The 18,614-nt window shown below is 39.8% G+C and overlaps 1 protein-coding gene across 1 annotated transcript in view; it reads left to right on the forward strand.

Annotated features, from left to right (window-relative positions):
* Positions 1–17,759, forward strand: part of DGKQ (diacylglycerol kinase theta) — an 88,219-nt gene extending 70,460 nt beyond the window's left edge. Inside the window, exons 18-23 of the mRNA XM_036403770.2 lie at positions 173–354; positions 1,848–1,948; positions 6,133–6,279; positions 7,352–7,463; positions 8,859–9,011; positions 10,127–17,759. Of these exons, the coding sequence (XP_036259663.1) occupies positions 173–354; positions 1,848–1,948; positions 6,133–6,279; positions 7,352–7,463; positions 8,859–9,011; positions 10,127–10,297 (866 nt within the window). The 3' untranslated portion in view covers positions 10,298–17,759. The remainder of the gene's footprint in view (positions 1–172; positions 355–1,847; positions 1,949–6,132; positions 6,280–7,351; positions 7,464–8,858; positions 9,012–10,126) is intronic.
* Positions 17,760–18,614: the final 855 nt, after the last annotated feature.

Consider the following 18,614-nt stretch of genomic DNA (forward strand, 5'->3'; position numbering starts at 1 on the left):
ACACAGCTTAGATATTTTTGATTTTTTTTTTTTGGTGCTAGTTAACTCTTTCTTCCAAATGAATGAGTTCTGTGACTTGATTGGAGCACCTTAGTGCAGTGTGATTTGTAAAACCGGGCTGATGCACTGATTGTGAAACAGTCACCTTTTGGTGTTCTTCACTGTTGCCCAGGTAATGACTTGGGGAGAGTCTTGCGCTGGGGAGCTGGCTACAGTGGGGAGGACCCATACTCCATTTTGGTTTCTGTGGATGAGGCAGACGATGTTCTTATGGATCGCTGGACTATCCTTTTGGATGCAGAAGAGCCAGCTGAAGGAGCAGAAAATGGCATTGCGGAACCTGAGCCTCCCAAGGTAAGGTGGGCACTGTTTGGGTGTGATTCTCAGGAACTGTTGCTCTAGTGAAAATCACAAAGAGGATGGGAATTAACATAGTTTAATTTTTACTGCTCACTTGTCTTTGTGCTTGGGCCTTACTGGGGTGTTTCCTAGTGAATACAGCACACGTCTGGACCTAGTGTTTCGGTTCTGGCAGGGCTAGTTGACTGCAGAGCATCTTTTGTCGCTGTTTAGCAAAAAGCATCTGATAGAGGATTAATTAAAATATTCACATGACGATGATGTTCCTACATGCTTCAGCTGGAAAAAAAAAATTTCTCAAATAAGAAAAGGCTTTGGAAGAAATGCCAAAACATTGGTAAAACTAGAGTGTCAACCAAAAAACATTCCCTTCCCCAAGAGGCACTCTCATCTTTTCTTTCACAGTTTAAGAAATTACTAGGAGTTGCTACCATATACAGGAAGTAAATCCTTCCATCATCTTACTGCTATTGTGTTTCTGTATATGTGCCATCTGTTATTTGCTTTTTTTTTGTTTTGAGTGAAAGTCACTGTCACTTGGTTCATATGAACTTGTTTCTGTTTAGGAAAATAAAAATGTTGACTGTAAATGGTGATTTTGGAGCTCTATGTGAATTCTGTCTCTTTTCAGATGAAAGAAAGAAATTGGACAAGGAGCTTGCAAAAAAAAAAAAAAAGGCAGGAAACAGGAAATCATAACAATGGTAGCAATTGTCCAAGATTTTAGTCTGGTCACTGGAAAATCCTAGGCGTTACAAGTCCATTGGAGGATTTAAGATGCTCAGGTTCCAGCTATTTTTCACTTAGTGGAGACAGGGGCTTTTTTTCCCATCTTTTTTTTTAAAGTGAAGGATGGGAGAATAAGGCCTATGATAAAAGAGTTATGGAATGAACTGGCATGCAGAGAAAGATTTAATGGAAAAAGTGGTCGAAATCTGTAGAAACTTGAGGTTGGCATATAGGGAGCTAGTTAAAACACAGCTGAGTAGGTGAAGTCAAGTTGTTCATTCATCTGGTGTAAGCTGGTCACCTTCTAAAGTAAGATTGTCTTCCCAATGATGTAATATAAATCCATGGCTGATGCCAAAAATAATAGTGGCATTAGTGTTCAGCAGCTTGTGGAGTTATTGCATAGAATTGCTTTGAGAGGTTGAGTTGGTTTTATTTCTGCATTTGGTTTTATTTCTGGTTTTATTTCTGCATTTGTTTTTATTTCTGCCTTATTATGCCTTTTACTTTTAATTAAAATATTAAATTTTGAAGTTTCTGATACTTTGGAAATATTGACTAAGCATGTCAACAGTTGTTCATGCAGCTTTATTTTTAGTGCAGTGTTTCTGGAAAATGTTTTCCAGAATCTGTCAAGATGCAAGTGACTTGGAAGAATCATCTGCAAAGCTTGCTTTTGTTGAAAAACTTTGGAATGTCTTCACTTTTCATTTATAAATGTAAGCAGGAAATGATACCTTTTTTTTTCTTTTGGTCAGATTGTACAGATGAACAATTACTGTGGTCTTGGCATTGATGCAGAGTTGAGCTTGGACTTTCATCACGCTAGAGAAGAAGAACCAGGGAAATTTAATAGCAGGTAATCCTGGGGAAACTAGGTATGAAGGTCAATTTTGTGGTATTGCATTACTTTGAACTTATACGGCAAATGATAATCTTAAATGCTACAGGTATCCACTAATATTGCTTGTGGCAGAGCTGGGACAAGGAGGAATTAAGCTAGCCAGGAAGTCATAGACACAAAGTTACTTTGTTTTGTTGGTTTGGGTATGGTTTGGGGTTTTTTCCCTCTACTGAGAGAGCAACAAAGCAGTTTTTGGAAGCCATGTCATTGTTATTCAGTATTTTTAGTTGTCAATAACTGCATTGTTGAGTTTAGTGAACTTTTGAGATAGTGGAAATGTCTCTTGCTCAAAGCCTTTTGCAAGAGTGAAGGCAGTGCTGCTACATGAGCAATAAACACTGTTCAGAAGTGTTCAGAACTTCTACTGTACGTTTTTTTGTTTTGCCTAGTGCTGTTGCAGCACCTGCATGTAAGCATAAAAAACTCTCTATATCTCAAGTGAGAATGATATTAAAAATGTGTTGACGAGATCTTCCTCCTCTCTGGCATGCACATCAACCAGTAATGGGAATTTTTCTTCTTCCCATAATTGCTGAAATTGATAAGCAAAAGAAATCATGTCTGTGTAATTAATCAGTAATTACTTATAGAAACTGGTTTTGTTTGCTTTCCTCTGTGTTTGTGATTAAATGCCTTCTAAATTGTCTCTTGGTTCTCAGAGTTACAACAGCCAGTTACAACTATGCAGTGTTCAAACTGTAACTATTAAAAATATTCTCTGACCAGTTATGAGTGCAATGATGTGTAATCCAACCTGTCTTGTAGTGTTCTGCCTGTCATTACAGGCATTGCTCATGGTGCTTTTCTTAAAAACTGACTAATACAGTTGTTGATGTAAGTACATAAGTTGCTATTAGCCACTGGTTTGCATTTTCAATACTTGACTGAAAGCATCTTTGATAGTAAAGTCAGGTAATAAGTTTGTGTGCGGCAGTGTCCATTCTAGTAGGAGAAACTTTCCTAGATGGACTTGTGCAGTTAATATAATGTACAAGTTATGTTCATTCTTTCTTCAAAATATACTACTCCATATTTGCAAAGCTGCAGCATTTCAAAATATTGAAATCCTCTTCTTATTGCCACTGCATTTAAGGGATGTACTTTGATTGCTGTTGCCCTGTGTGCTTTTCATCCTTGTCTTCATCTCAGTCATTTCCCAGTGTGCAGCATCCATAGTGCAGTGGACAATGTCTTGGTATCATTCTTGCAGAGTGACTTGAAGGACTTGTGGGAAAGAAGAGAATTAATTTTTTTTCCCAAATCTAAAGGGCTATATCCTTCTGTAAAGGAAACATGAAATAAGGAATTGAGGTACATTTTTGCGGACGCCAAAAGCTTGTGCATGCTAACAGTGCTGACACATGATATTTACCTTTGACTGCCTGTGAAAATGACTGCTAAAATAGTTGAATTTATGCTTCCCCATCATAAGCAAGTGCACGCTCTTGCCAGTAATATTAGATTTCTTTTTTTTTTTCAAATTATTTCTAGTAAATTAACTAAAAGTGGTATCTACTTAATGCAAGATGCCACAGCTGCTGGCAGGCAAGCTCACTACTCTTGAGTGCAGAACAGGAAGGTTTGGATTGTGGCAACAGAAATTGCAGGTAGTCCTTGAAATACAGGCTTGAGTGCTCTTCTGAAGCAAGACCTTAAACTGATAAATGTCCCAAAAGCTGTGTGCTCTCTGGCCTCACTCAGAACAGTCTCTTTTTATGCTCTGGACTGCTTATCTTTAGCTAGCAGCTCAAAGTGCAGTGATAACACCCCTGCAGGAATTCAACACTCATCTTGCATTGTGAGGCAGATAAAAATAGTGTCTATTGTGACAGTGATGGTCTTTGCATTGGTGACTGCCAAACTATACAACTTTTTTTCACAGTGTAAAATTTAATGACGGGGCATCTGCCTTCATTCACGGAATCACAGAGTGGGTCAGGTTGGAAGAGATTACAGTGGTCATCTTCTCCAGCCTCCCTGCTCAAGCAGGGTCATCCCAGAGCACTTGGCACAGAATTGTATTCCAGATGCTTCTTGAATATCTCCAGTGAGGGAGGCTCCATACCCTCTCTGGACAATCTGTTCCAGTGCTCAGTTAGACATTGTAAAGAAAAGTAAAGAAATTGTTCCTCATGTTCAGGTTGAACTACAGTGCATCAGTTTCTGCTCATTGCCTCTTGCCTTTGCTTGTTGCCTGGCTCTGTTTTCTTGATACTGTCCCTTCAGACACTTACAGACATTGATAAGGTTCCCTCTCTTCTTGAGGCTGAAGAGGCCCAACTCCCTCAGCCTTTCCTGGTTAAAGAGATGCTCCAGTCCCTTAATAATCTTTGTTGCCCTTCACTGGACACAATCCAGGAGCTCCATGTCTCTCTTGTATTGAGGAGCCCAAAACTGGACACAGACTGAAGATGTACCTCACCAGGGCTGAGCAGAGGGGTAGGATCACCTCCTTCGACCTGCGGGTTATGCTCTTCCTACTGCACCCAGGATCCAGTTGGCCTCTTGGCCCCCAGGACACATGGACGTGGACAGCTTGTGGTTCAGGACATGGACAGGACACATGGACCAGGACACCCAGGTCCTTCTCCTCAGAGCTGCCTTCCAGCAGATTGCCCCCAGCCTGTGCTGGTTCACGGGATTATTTCTCCTAGATGCAGGGCTCTCCCTTTGTTCTTTGTTGAATTTCAGATTGTTTCTCTCTGCCCATCTTTCCAGCCTGTCAAGGTCTCCCTGAATGGCTGCAGGTCTCTCTGGGGTATCAACCAGTTCTCCCAGCTTTGTGTTGTCAGTGAACTTGCTGAGGAGGCATCTGGTCTTCATCCAAGTCACTCCCAGGGGGATCCTGGAGCAGTCTTTAGGATTGCATACTGCAGAAGAGATCACATCTTATTTGTACCATCCAAAATGGCAGGAGATTGCCAGGGCAAGCAGTTTCCTAAATGCAAGGTTTGGGAGAATATTTTGCGCAACTTAATGCAAGTTTGTACTTATTTTACAGAGATATGTAACTGTTCTGCAGTTAGGGCACTGTGAAGTATTCTTTCAGTTTCTGAAGGCTTCCTTCTTCATGCAAGAGAAATTAGTACTTCTTGGGGATATTGCAAGTGTTGTGTTTTCTACTGATATTCCAGTATTTTTCAGTTGTATCCAAATTAGACAAAAGCTGTCTTAGCATAGACACATCTTGCATGGAGCAGAAGTGTATGTTAAATGGTATTACCTGAAGTACCTTTAATTTGGTGCTATTTTAAACTGTTAGGACATAGGACTAATCATTCCCAATGTAATAATTTAAGATAACTGAAAAGTAAGTGTCTGAAGATTTGGCTGTAACCTGCATTAGCTGTCTTCCCCACTTTAATGTCTACGGTATTTAGAAGTAATGCTAGAGAGATTTTGCAGAGATGAATTCCAACAACAACCATGTACTAGTAGAGTAAAATAATGGAAATTTATGCTTTTTATTTAAAGGTTGCCCTGAAAGCCATGTATCCAAAGGTTTCCATTATAGAAGAAAGTAGTCTGTATGTTTGACCATCTTTTGTTTATGTTATTCTTAAAATATTTTGCCATTTCTAGGGATGCTATAAAAATTTTCCTCATCTTTTTTATTCTAAAATTAGAGATGTTAGAGCTCTGTCACAAATTGAGATTACTAAACCTGTTTTAAGATTCTGAAGCTAAATATATTTCAAATGAATTAGGAATGTATAAAGCAAAGATTTTCAAATTTTTTTTGCCATAAGTATTGTAGCATTGCTTGAGAAAACAATTTAAAATTGGTCATGATGACCTCTAAGTCTTAGTCAAAAATGTAATCTTCCGGCCCAGGAGTTTACATTTCAAAGAGGCATTGTATTCAGGCAATGCTTCAAGAAGGGACCATTTTTCTGTAATAAAATTTCACAATCTGCACATGCCTCAACAGCAGAATCATCCCTTAAGTAAAGGTATGTAGAGTAGCAGTTCATGGTTTATGCTTTGTTTTTATGCAGTAAAGCTAGAAGAATTTGAAATGGGTTTAAATTGAAAAACTCTTTAAATATACCTGCTAGAGGACAATAGTGGTATACATACAGGGAAGAGTGCTATGCTTTGCCTTACCTTTTAGTTACAAGATCCTTGTCTGCTCCTAGGTTTCACAACAAGGGAGTTTATGTGAAAGTTGGGCTGCAGAAGATAAGCCACACTAGAAACCTGCACAAGGACATAAAGCTGCAAGTGGACCAGCACGAGGTGGAGTTACCAAGTATAGAAGGACTCATCTTTATTAATATACCCAGGTAAAAAGAAGAGGAAGGATCCCTTGTGGGCATGCTGGACTGTGTGTGTAGAATTGCTGCTCAGTATTTGAGCATTCAATGCCAAATGGCTAGGTAACAGGATCAATGACAATCAACCTGCACACACTTTCTGACATGCTGGGGACTCGGTACCTAAGCAGTTCCTGCAGTGAAGGCCAGGATTTCACTGTAAGACACTGCCCAGGTCCTACAGGCAACTGGTCAATATATACATGAAGTGTGTGATGCTACCTGGGTAGCCATGGAAGACCACAGTTCAGATACCTCTACAGGTCTGTGAGTGCTTCCTTGACACCTGCAGGGAGCTAGAGTAACTGTTGTGTAATTCCACAGGAGATCTGGCTTCCTTAGATGTGATGTTGATTGAGGTAGGTTTTTTATTTGCACAAAACCAGCAGGTAATTAATCCTGCTATTATTTTTTCAAGTACTGTCTTGTCTTAAACAACCTGTATCTCTTTGCGTTTCAGTCTGAAAATGTTTTATTCAAATACTCCTTTTTACATGTACAGAAATACACATTGCACATGAGAGCTGTGGAGAAGAAAAGATCCCAATTAAGTAATAAGTAGTTCATGTGCCAAAACAATAAGCAAGTGATTTGAGTGGGGAGGGTCAGTACTGCACAAAAAGCAGATGGTTTAAATTGTCAGAAGCATTTCAGAGGACTGAAGTGCATGAATATCTGCCTAACTACAGGTGCTTTTGGCCAAGTTCTTTAGTCTTGAAAATTAAGGGTTAGTTTAGCTGTAACCTGTATTTCCCAGCAATCTAAAACTCTACAGAGTTACCTTCTTCCTATTTACACCTTTGCTTTCCAACTGAAACTATTTACTTCGCTCCTTTTACTTCTAAAAGATCTGATAAAAATTCTTCCAGATTTTAGAAAAAGAGCTCCTGCTTTTACATTGCAGGAAAACTGCTCCCTCCAGCTGGTGGGGGAGCAGAGCGTGTAGCTTTTGAAGGCTATGAAACCAGCCACCTTTAGCAGGGCACGAGGGAGCATGCCTGGGGGCAGAGCACAGGTGGTCACAGGTGTGCTCTCCACACAGCTGGGGCTCTGGGGCCGACCTCTGGGGCTCTGAAAGTGACAACCGCTTTGAGAAGCCTCGCATCGATGACGGCCTGCTGGAGGTGGTTGGTGTGACTGGCGTCGTGCACATGGTGAGTTGGCATCCCAGTCAGCTCAAGAGAAACATGCATTTTATGGGACAGGCTTATTTCTGTGACAAGCAGCGCATTCCAAGTGCAATTATGCCTCTTTGTTAAGGTTGGATAAGAAAAAGGAATAGGAATTGAGAACTTGTTAAAAATCCATGGGGATTTTTATGCTTCGTGACTTAACTAGACTTTGAACCAAGTAGAGAAACATACATATGTGCATATATATATATATATATATTATGCAATATATGTGTATATATAAATACAAATATATGTCTGTATTATGGAATGCACTGGCTTTCTCGTAACAGGTATCATGGTGTCCAAATGCAATGGTTCATGGGATGAAAACAAGATTTTATTCTAATATTACAAAAACATGCACCCTTCACCTAGTGTATTTGCGAAAAGTCTTGTTGTACCTCATTACAATCACAGTGGAGATTCCATCAAGACAGGTTGCTTTATAATTATCTGCGACAGGCTTTCCAACACATATCACTGAGAATATGATACTTGATGCTCTTGATTTGAATGCTACATCAAGCAGGTAGTATGCTGTTCCTGCAAAGAATATTATGACTCAACTTATGGAATTCTTTTTTAATTCTTTCATGTATTACATATTTTTACAATGATTTGCCATTAGTAATGCACTCCTGTGGGATGGTAGGTTATTTTTGTCTTTGTATCTTACCACTGTTTAAAGAAATCTGCTGCTGAAAAAGTATATGTGGTCAGGTAACTAGAGATAACTAATCCATAAAACTGCCAAAAATGGAAACGTAGGTGCTTAAATTTTGTGGAGCTCAATCTTTAGTGTTGGTCGGCTTTATTTTGTAATTTAGATCTTCTAAAATACACTAAAGAGTTGTTTTGGTATGGATCCTTAAATCTTTTGTGAAAGTAGAAGCAGCTTTGGAGTATAAATGTTAACAAACCTGTGCTTTGGATTTGTGATATTAAGGTTTTTACTCCCACATTTGGAGTTGAGTTTGGAAGAACTCTCTCTGATTAATAAACTGCTTTTAGACTTTGGAATTTCACATGTGCCAAAGTCTGTGTGTATAATTAGGTGTTTCTAGAAGTATTCACTGTGTTATGGAGGGGGTGGCCAAAGCAAACAAGACCTTTGTGAGTGTATGGTCCTTGGCCAACCTTTGTATACAAACAGCTTTGCTTTGGGAGTTGTTTTGCCTCCTGCAGCCTGCAGGGGAGTTCTCCTTCCTGGACTTGCTGAAATAATTAATAATTAGTTTTGCCTAAGCAGTTTTTTAGCTGAAACTTAAAATGTCAGGTGAGAATAAAATAATATCCACCCAGTTTAATTGCAGCTAGTATTTGTACTTCTTGTTACTTGGGGTGATTGATATCCTGGCTTTTACTCCCTAACAGGGTCAAGTCCAAGGTGGTTTTCGATCAGGAATCCGCATAGCTCAAGGCTCGTATTTCCGTGTAACGCTCCTAAAGCCAATTCCAGTTCAAGTTGATGGAGAGCCCTGGATTCAGGCCCCTGGCCAGATTATAATTTCTGCTGCAGGACCAAAGGTACTGAGTGTGGGTTTCTCTTAGCAATTTGACTTTGTTCCTGCACTGGATCTTACAGTATTATATTGCTTGTCTGTGTTCTCATGCTGAACCCTAAAGGAGCTGCTTAGCACTACGTGGTAACTGACACGACAATTTCTAAGAAAAAAAATTTCTAAAGAGCACAGTTTGAAGGCTCTCTCCAGTGGCTCAGATGAGGCTCATGTTTAAAAAAACAGTCCCTGAGCTTTGTCCTAGGGATCCAATTTTTCCTCTGTATTGAGATCTGCAGGTAGTGTTGCTTTTCTTGGAACAGGGCAGGTATAAAGGCCATGGTAGTAGTGCAGTGTGTGAGGTAGGAATCAGTCTGCTGGAGAAGGGAAGGTCTGTTAGACAGCAGTAGCAAAGGAGAAAAATTAATAAGAGAGGAGCAAGGCCTGTGAAAAAGACTTGGGTAATCAGTGTCTGTTTTTTTCTTGATTATCTCAATGTGTACATAAAAGACAGCATCAGCTCCCTAAGAATTTAACTTCTCTATTGACTTTGAAATTGTGAAATAAACATTTTGCAGTAGGTGACTGTGGTACACACCAGTCTGCACATTTGCTTGCCACCTTAGGGATGCCTTTTCAACTTACAGACATATGCTGCTGTAGGCAAGCTCAAAGGATATATAGCTATACTGGGAGGGGTACCAGAACCATTGCCTTGCTGAGAAGTGAAAGAGAGGGTCATACTTCAAAGTTTCAGAATATGTTAAAACTTTGTTCCTTTCATGAGATGAAGTGGAAGGGTAATGGAAAGTGAGAGAGAGAGCAAACCTAACTTGTACTTTAGTGAGAAACATTTTTTCTTCTTCTACCAGGTTACTGACTAGTTATCTCTATATATGGGTATATATACATATGTGTGTACAGGAATATATATGCACACACATTCATATATATAATGTGCATATGTTTATGTAAAAAAAGCAGTAAATCCTATAGCTTTACAAGGATAGGTGCACCAGATAGTTGTGTAGTCATAAAAAAAAGTTTTTCAGCTTTTTACTTGGTTGTTAGTTTGTTGCCTTAGATCAGCTAATTGATGACTACAGATATTTTAATACCTTCCTTTAAATTTTTCAATTTTAGGTCCATATGTTGAAAAAATCCAAGCAGAAGCAGAAAAAAACTGGAAGCCTGAAAGAGATGAAGGTGGATAGCACATCACTCTCTGAAGGAGGACGCAAAGGGGAGACCTGTGTTCATTCCTATGGTAGATACCACCCTGGCCCAGGAAAACCGAGTGCAGACAAGTCGTGAAGAGTATTGCCTATGAGCGTGCCTTTCATTACATTTTGATAGTACTGGGTTCTTCTTTGTCTTTCAAAGATAGTACCTCATTGTCACAAATAACTATTATGTACCACTTGTCTCATCTGAAATGTTTACTTGGGGTTGCTTTTCTGTAAGCTGTTTCCCAGCCAAACAGATTCCAAGATGCTGAGATTTCTGCATTTGCCTTCACAAAAAATCATTCCCTCCTCCCAGTTCATTCTTAAAGAAAATCATTCCATAGATAATTTTTTTAATTGTTCTATAACTGAAAATGTTATTGTTATGTTCCTTTAAATTAATGCTCACAATAGCATCTTAACCAAAAAGAGGCAAAAGCATGAGCTGCTGAGAGCTCCTTAGATCAGTCCAAATAGCACAGTAAAACAGTATGAAACAGTACAAGTGTAAAGAGAAAAACACAAAACACAGGAGAGATTATTTCTGTAAAGGATCCCAGTGCACTGGGAAGAGAAAAAGTACTAGAACAGTTGAGTCAAAATATTTCAGAGCATTTACTTCAACAGTATTTGGACAGCATGAATGAAGGGGAAACAGCCTGTAGAGCAATTTTTCAATTGTAGCTTAGTTCCTTGTTATTCAGCCAAAGCCAGTTTTAAAAGGCATTTGAATTTCATCAGCTACAACTCTCAAAATAAAAAGGAACAAGAATACCCAAGGCAATAGTATTTTATACCAATTCTTTTTTATCACTGAAACCATTAACTTTGACACCAGACTCTTCTGTCTTGACTTTACTTGTGTTGTTTCATTTTCATTAATTTGGAAATTAATGTTGCTTGCTGTTACATAACAGCAAGCTCAAGAATTATCATTAATTAGGTTAAAAGAAGTACCACTTAGTGTTCCATTAAGTAAATTAGCACAGTCATATATTAGAGTTGAACTGATGTGCAGCATAGCTTTACTGAGGAGCCTTAGCATCTAGGCTTCAAATAACTGGGAATGCAAGAGTCATCATGAAAATTCACTTACCTCGCTAGGCTTCTCAAGTCTTTGAGGGTGTTACTAGGTGTGGGCCCAGGGACACAGTGACTGTCTTTTCTCACTTGGATAAGTGTGTGCTCTTCAGAAGCTGTTTCTTCATCAGTTCCTGTGAGGTGAAGATCACCTCTCTGTGTTTACCCATCTGCTGAAGCTGTGGCGATCCAGTACTTTTACAGCTTTGTGCTGGAGCAGCCACACACCTGCCATACACCATCCAGATGTGCTATCCATGGCTATAGTCATGTTGTTCCTCACTCACATCTCTGCTGTCTCATCTCACTGTGGTTCCCCAGGAACTGAACCTTTCACTGTTGGTCAACATCATACACAAAGGGCTCTGAGCCACTTGTGGGCAGGGGGTGGAACCTGCAAGATTTTGCCACTTCTGTGCATCTGCTGCTTGGAGCTGCTTAAGCCGTGTTGGCTAGAGCCTACTTAGCCATATGGTGGGCTTACCTGTCCTCTGTTGCACAGTAATAACTATTTCAGCTGTGAGTGGCATGAATTCATCACTTGAGTGTTAGCCTTTAGAGCATACCTCTTGCCAGTCTGTCTAGGAAAACATCTCTAGCTGCTTTGGGGGACTTAAGTGTAACTTTGAAATACACAAAAGCTGTTTTGAGATGGAGCCAGTTACATGCTGATGCAGTTCTTGCTGGGTCTCGTTGATGAGTCTGTACTCCTAGCACCGTGACAGCTTCAGCAACAGCTGACCATTACATGTGCTTTCTACTTTCTGGTCGTGCTACAACGAGGGTGTGAATGTCATCTATAGCAACAGAATGATGCAGCTAAAGCTAGAAAGAGAGACAAAACAGCTATGGAAAAAAGGCAGATGCCTGCAGCTTCTCCTTTCAATCTAGGGATTCCTTCTCAGTTTTCTGGTAGAGATGGAGTTGGAGGAATGACTTCTGTTTTCAGTGAAACCTTTTCTTAATTGTTTAAATTCTTAATTTATATTTGGGGATGTTCTTCAGGTCCCACAGTGTGGACTAAAACTTCGCTTTCATTCAACATGAAAACTGGACTCCTGCTGTGAAGGGAATAGTTTGGATAGTACAGAGCTAAAAGCCTTGTCTTCCTGATCATTAAACACAGGGTTGTCTTCTTTAGAACCTGGGCATGAGGGGTCAGCTGGACCTCTTCTGGCATCCTGGTACCAGCATTACAAGTAGGGAGGACCAAGTATTGTATTTCAGGATGTGCACTGTCTGAATGAAGCTCACAAATTAGAGAGGAAATCTGGAACAGGCTGCTGCTTCATAATTGTCCAGAAAGAGAGAGAAACTGCTTGGTATCCTTGGGACAGCAGAAAGAATGCATGGTCTGCTTTTCAGCTGCTGACTCAGTAATGGAAGCTGGGCTTTTTGTTACAGAAAACGTGCATAAATTTTAAGATTTCTGGTACTGACTGTCTTCTGCAGCCCAAATAAATAAGGCTGTCTTACTATTTTTCCAGGCATATATAATCCTGCATCATGTATCTGACAGTGTTCAAGTTCTTGGCTTGTTAAGGACCTGTCTGTCTCTCCTTTTGCTCTGTTATCTGTTATCTGAAATAACATGAATAACATTGAAGTCACAATATTTTAATCAGAGGGCCCCTTGATGCGGCATATTCCTTGTGACGATTTCCCATCCCTGGAACTCTGTAAAAGCCTGTTTTGGGATGGCATCATGGTAGCAAGGTGACTCTGAAGTATGAGTGTAATCTCTTCCTAGCTTCCAGAGGGCGTCCTGGTAGAGGACAAGAAGGCTTTGAGTTTTGTTCCCTTTTCTTTTTTTCCCAGAAACCAACTGCCATGTATTTGAGTAGATAAGTGCCACACTGGAATGAAAACATAGCTTAAGAAAAACACTTGGTATAGCCTCTGTGCATCAAAAATTATGCTTAATGTGTTTTGATGGCAAAACAGATTCAGTTGAGACAGGACACTTCCTGTAAAGCTTTTAAAAGGAGAAACTCGCTCATTAACCCCTCTATTAAGATGTTCTAGTTTCAGGTTCTGTAAAGGCCATTATATCAAGAATATGTGTATGTGTGTGTGTATTTTTTTCTCACATTTTCATTGCATATGGTGTCTGAGAGGGCCTAGTATTTTCTTCCATGGTATGCAAGGCCTGCATGAAGGGAGGGGGTAAACTCTTCACAGTTAATATGAAACATTTAGACATAGCCTTTCCACTGAAGATAACAATGCAGTATAATTTATGTGACAGTGGGCAGATAGATGATTCTCCACACTGACTGTTTGAGTAGTATTGTGAGAGAGCCTAGTGGTCACATGGCCAAGTACTTCAAATAATGCAGCAACATAAGTGTAGGGGAAGAGGCTCAGTTCTGTCAAGACAGGTGTTAAATAACATCAGGGACACAGGACTAGGAGCTGTAACTGTGGACAGTGAAGAGATGCAGGCTCTTTGCTATCCGGAGCACACTCCTTCATCCTCTCTCCACTGCCTTTTTACCTTGCCTATAAACCGTGGCAGGCACTAACAGCACAATTAGCATCTCTCCTGCTGAGGTACACTCTCCTGACCTTTTACTAGTGTCCTACTTAGGCATTGCCAGCACTGGGAAGAGAAAGGTCCTAAAAACCCTGGTTCCTTTCAGATACCACAATGTTGCAGAGTAGTGCAGGTGGTCAGTTGGTTAAAATCTATTTTGATGGATAAACACATTACCTCTGCCTTGAATTAGTAGAATTAAAATTCAAAAGCTCATCCCTGAGATACGGGTGCTACTTCAGAAAATTTGCTGCTTTTTTCCCCCCATGGCTTTTACCCTTGATTTGTACAGTTTAAATTGCTGGTGTTTTCACTGCATTGAGTTTTAGATGAAAGAGTTATTTTGCCAAAAACCTTTTGTTTATGTATGTGTACATACATGTGTGTACATACCTGTGTGTACATACATGTGCACACACCCTTTAAGACTACGCCTTATTGTATTTCCTTCCACAGTGCCTAATTATACAGCTTTTGCCCTGTTACAGCATTCTGATAGCACTCACTTATGGAGCTTCCTTTCACCAGTTTTGGACATCAGGCAGGACTTGTACTTTCCAACACGACATGATGGCAATATAGTGAAAGCACAACCATGTTTAGAGTACAGTTTCTGCATTTATGCAGTTTGAGCTCTGCTTGCTCTTTCTAGATTTAGTCAAGTATCTGTGTGTCTAAAACCAGTGGCAATGGCTATTGTAGCATTTTAAGAACTAGGAAGAAGCTGTCACTGCAAGACTTACCTAAGGAACAAAACTAAATGAACTGTTATAGACAATTGTTGTTAATCCTCATGGTTACCCTCTTACAAATATTGTATTGATTTAATGTCTTTAGAGCAAATATGGTACTTGATCTGAATGTCAGCTGTTTCAAATTGCTCAGCATTTATGCATGCATGTGATTTTGTAGCAGTCTGTTGTCATATAAATGTCATTATCAAATGAAACCTCTTTTTGTAGGAGGAGAAGGTAAGAGGAGCTGTTGTGACACTTAAAAAGGGCTTACGTTGAAGACACAACAGATTTGTTGCGTATGTATTTAATAATGTACTGACTGTAGGTATGCTCTGTCTTGCACAGTCTCCAGTCCATATTCCAGCACCAGTACTGGGGGCTCATTAGACTTTTGCACTGGCAGTAGATACTTTTTCAGTCTGCACCCCATAAGTCTTCCTTACCACCTTCAAAGTGACTGTACATCTTCCTGTTTCTGCCAGGCTGCCCTCCTGCCCTTTGGACCTAGTTCTGTACCAAAACTGGTAATGAAGGTATGAGCATGTGCTGGTGAATGTGTGTGGAGAGTCGGGGAATGGAGTTCCTGCTCTGAAGGCTGCTCTGTCAGTTTGGCTTAGACTATTCTTTAATTTCTACTTCAGCTTCTACTTTAGCCATTTAACAGCTGTGCAGCAAAGATTTGGCAACTACTGAATTGCCTTGGATTCACCGGTGACAACGTTGCCTCGTTTTCAGGCTTCAATTTTATATGCATCAGAATATGTATAACTTCATTATACTTTTTGCACTTAACAGAAAATACAGGTTAGATAGGCTTAGAGTGTGGCAAAATTGCAATGTTTGTACTTTTTTTTTGTAAATATGGGGATGATTCTACAGATAAAAAGATGCACTTTCAGATAACAATGAGAACAAGTTTGTAGAATACAATTGTTTAGGAGTTTCTCCAGCTGCAGTGTTCCTGATCCCCATCTATGTCTAACACTGTGTTCTCCTTGAAAGCCTGCTTGGGGATAGAGATGGCTTCTCACATTGCAGAATGTATTTATAGCTGACTGACTGAACGTTTGTGTATGTTTTTGAGCAAATTTGCTGCTATTCTAAGTTTTCGGTTTTACTAGACTGCTTCTATAATGCGTAAAATAATGTTCAAGTTTTATTTATAATGTCAACACTTACTGATTTGACACTTAGTTTCAGGAGACATCCATCCCAAAGCCTTCATTCCTTTTGCTATTTAATATTTTTGTTTTGTTGTGGTTTCTTTTTTAGCAGTGTAGGCATTGTATGTGTGGAGTGCAGTGAAATGAATGCAAATTATTAACCTTAACCTGCAGTTAGAGTGGCAGTTTCAATGTTTACAGGACAGAGACTATTGATTGTAAACCCATACATGTCCACTGAAAGGGTGCACTCTGTGTGTTTGGGAAGCACTGTTTCTGCTTACCGTGGTAATTAATGGAATAGTTGCCTTCTGGTTTTAGAGTCCTGGTTATAGTGTTGCTTTGGAGAGATTTCAGTGTGGGTTATGGCTTCTCTGCCATGGACTCACAGGACAGAATTTGTACTGATACAAGTGTGTTATATTGAACATGTTTTCTGAAAGAGTGACTTTATTTTTTGTGAAGATAATTTATGAAAAGGTTTTATAGCAGATCAGTGCTGAAAAAGTTGAAGTCTTGAAATAAATGTTTGTAGATATTAAAGATCTATCCCAAAACAAAGTATTTTTAATAGGGCAGTGTTACTGGTGTTGTTATCCCTCTGAGCTCTCCTGGCAGCATACCCATTTACCATGTCACTCTGCACTGGTCAAGTGTGTTATTTTGGGGACAACCTGATTTCAGAAGATATGGCTTCATTTATATTGTGCATATATGCCCTATTACACCTCTGGCAGCAACTCCCCATATAAACATCAGCCATACAAGGCAGAGCTTCTCCCCATACAGATCACTGCAGGTTGAAGAGCAGAGAGCCTGCCCTTGTGCTTGACTGCAGAAAGGTTGTAAGTCTGGTGACTGCCTGGCACTTACAGTCTCTCTCTCACCACCACAGAGTGTGCCACAGAAGCTCTTTTGCTTTCTGAAGGCAGGCAGGCACAAATCAAGAGTGCCTGAGTCAAACTGCTAATACCTTGTCTCACCATGGCATCCATTTCTTAGTGCTGCTTATCTTGCCAAACTGGGTAGCAAGAGGTGCTTGAAGTATTACTGAGTATTTATTGTGTAATTTTTGGGTGCTTATAAAGCCTTCACTGCTATTTTAAAGCAAAATTTGGGGATCTGTAACATAGCAATAGCTGTATAACTCTAGCATTCCAAACATGCCCAAAGCAAGTTATCCTTGTGATAGTTTAGTTAGCAATGGTGTAGCTAGCAGCAATCAGTATCTTAAAGCTACAAGTTCTGAATATTGGAAGACAACATCTCTGCTTTGAATGCAAAGCATTAGAGTTTGTAATTCACTATAGATTTCAGCGTCTTTCCTAGTTTAAAATGACTTAATTCTTCTCAAACTATAACTTAGCTATTGCTTAAATAACTGTTTTTCACTTCTGGTTATTTAAATCATCCAATTTACACAGTTGTATGAATGCTGTTTTATTACCAAGATACTCTTAAGGTGTCTTATAGCATTTCTTGTGAATGTTCTAATACATCAGTAATAAATAATCCTGACCCAATAAACTAATCTAAGCTGACAAGTTATTGTCTAGTGCTTATTCTTTGTGCACCTGCCTAATTCTCAGAAAAAAAACCAGCCTAAGTATAAGCATTAAAGTGGTTGAAAACAGTTTCCACACTGTGCCTCAAACCAGTAATGTGTTATCACACATTTACTTGTGGATTGGTCTCAAAAACTAGCTTTTAATGATGTAACTTGTTTCTCAATGTCTGCCTTGCAAATGAGACACATCACTATATTGTGGTAACTTGTCTACAAAAACATACCTAGTGTACTAATAGATTTTTTTTTAATTTATAAAATATGGACTTTTCTCTTTTATTTAAACATCTGTTCATCCTTGGGTTCTGTTCTTAGAACAATTCTGTGTATATTTTGCAATACATGTTTTGTGTTTGACTGTACGTTTTGCACCAATATGAAATATTGTATTCTAAGTATTATTTACAAACTCCAGAGATCTGTAACTAGAATTTGCTGTGAACAAATACAACCTCTCTTCTACCCTGGATGCTTGTGGAGTAGTTATGCTTTAAAAATAGCGGAATACACTTCTGCAGAAACAAACATACTTTATCTCAGCTGGGCACTGCTTATAGGAATTTTGTAGCCTTGCTGTTTGAGATTGGGTCATGCCCTGTGAAAGGATGGCTGTGTTCTAACAGTGTGATTTCAAGTGTTTTCATTTGTGAGACGACATCTAAGTTTGATCCCTGCAACATTCAAGCACCTCTAGAACCTTTATTTCTGTGGTTAGCACTGTAATTGGTAAAGTCTTTATGTGATAGCACCAGTTTACTTCAATGCACACAGTTTACTTTAATGATGATCCAGATTTTCCAAGGTATTTTCGTACAATTCCTTGTTCTGTTTGCCCTTCTCTAGAAACACATGACCTAGTTTTCAGGCTGTGGGTAACAGGCCCACACATAGCCTTGTGCTTGGCTCAGGTGAACAGTGGTGGACCTGGCCTGCACAACTCAAGGGCCAGACCTCATGGACCTTGGCTTGGAGGGACTCAGCTGGGGCAAGTGGAAGGACTGTCCAGTGAGCCAGGCCCAGGTGGAAACTCTGCCCCACTGTGGGTGGACAGCTCACCCCTCCTCAGGGGTTAGGGTCTGCCTTTCATGGCTTGGGATGGTGGGGGGGGTCACTCAGCTGGACACCTCCACTTGAGGTGTTCCTGCTGCAGTAACCTTGCCTCTGGCAATGAGCAATTGGTTCTCCCTGCTCTGTTCAACAACTGACTGCAGAACTGAGGAGGCCTTGGTTATGTCCCAACACCTCTGGAAAAACCTTACTGTTCCTTGCTGGACTGCAAATCAACGAGCTCTGAAGCAGCTACAATTACATTTAAATCCATA

The sequence above is a fragment of the Molothrus ater genome, chromosome Z (assembly GCF_012460135.2).
Source record: "Molothrus ater isolate BHLD 08-10-18 breed brown headed cowbird chromosome Z, BPBGC_Mater_1.1, whole genome shotgun sequence".
In the NCBI taxonomy this organism is placed as follows: domain Eukaryota; kingdom Metazoa; phylum Chordata; class Aves; order Passeriformes; family Icteridae; genus Molothrus; species Molothrus ater.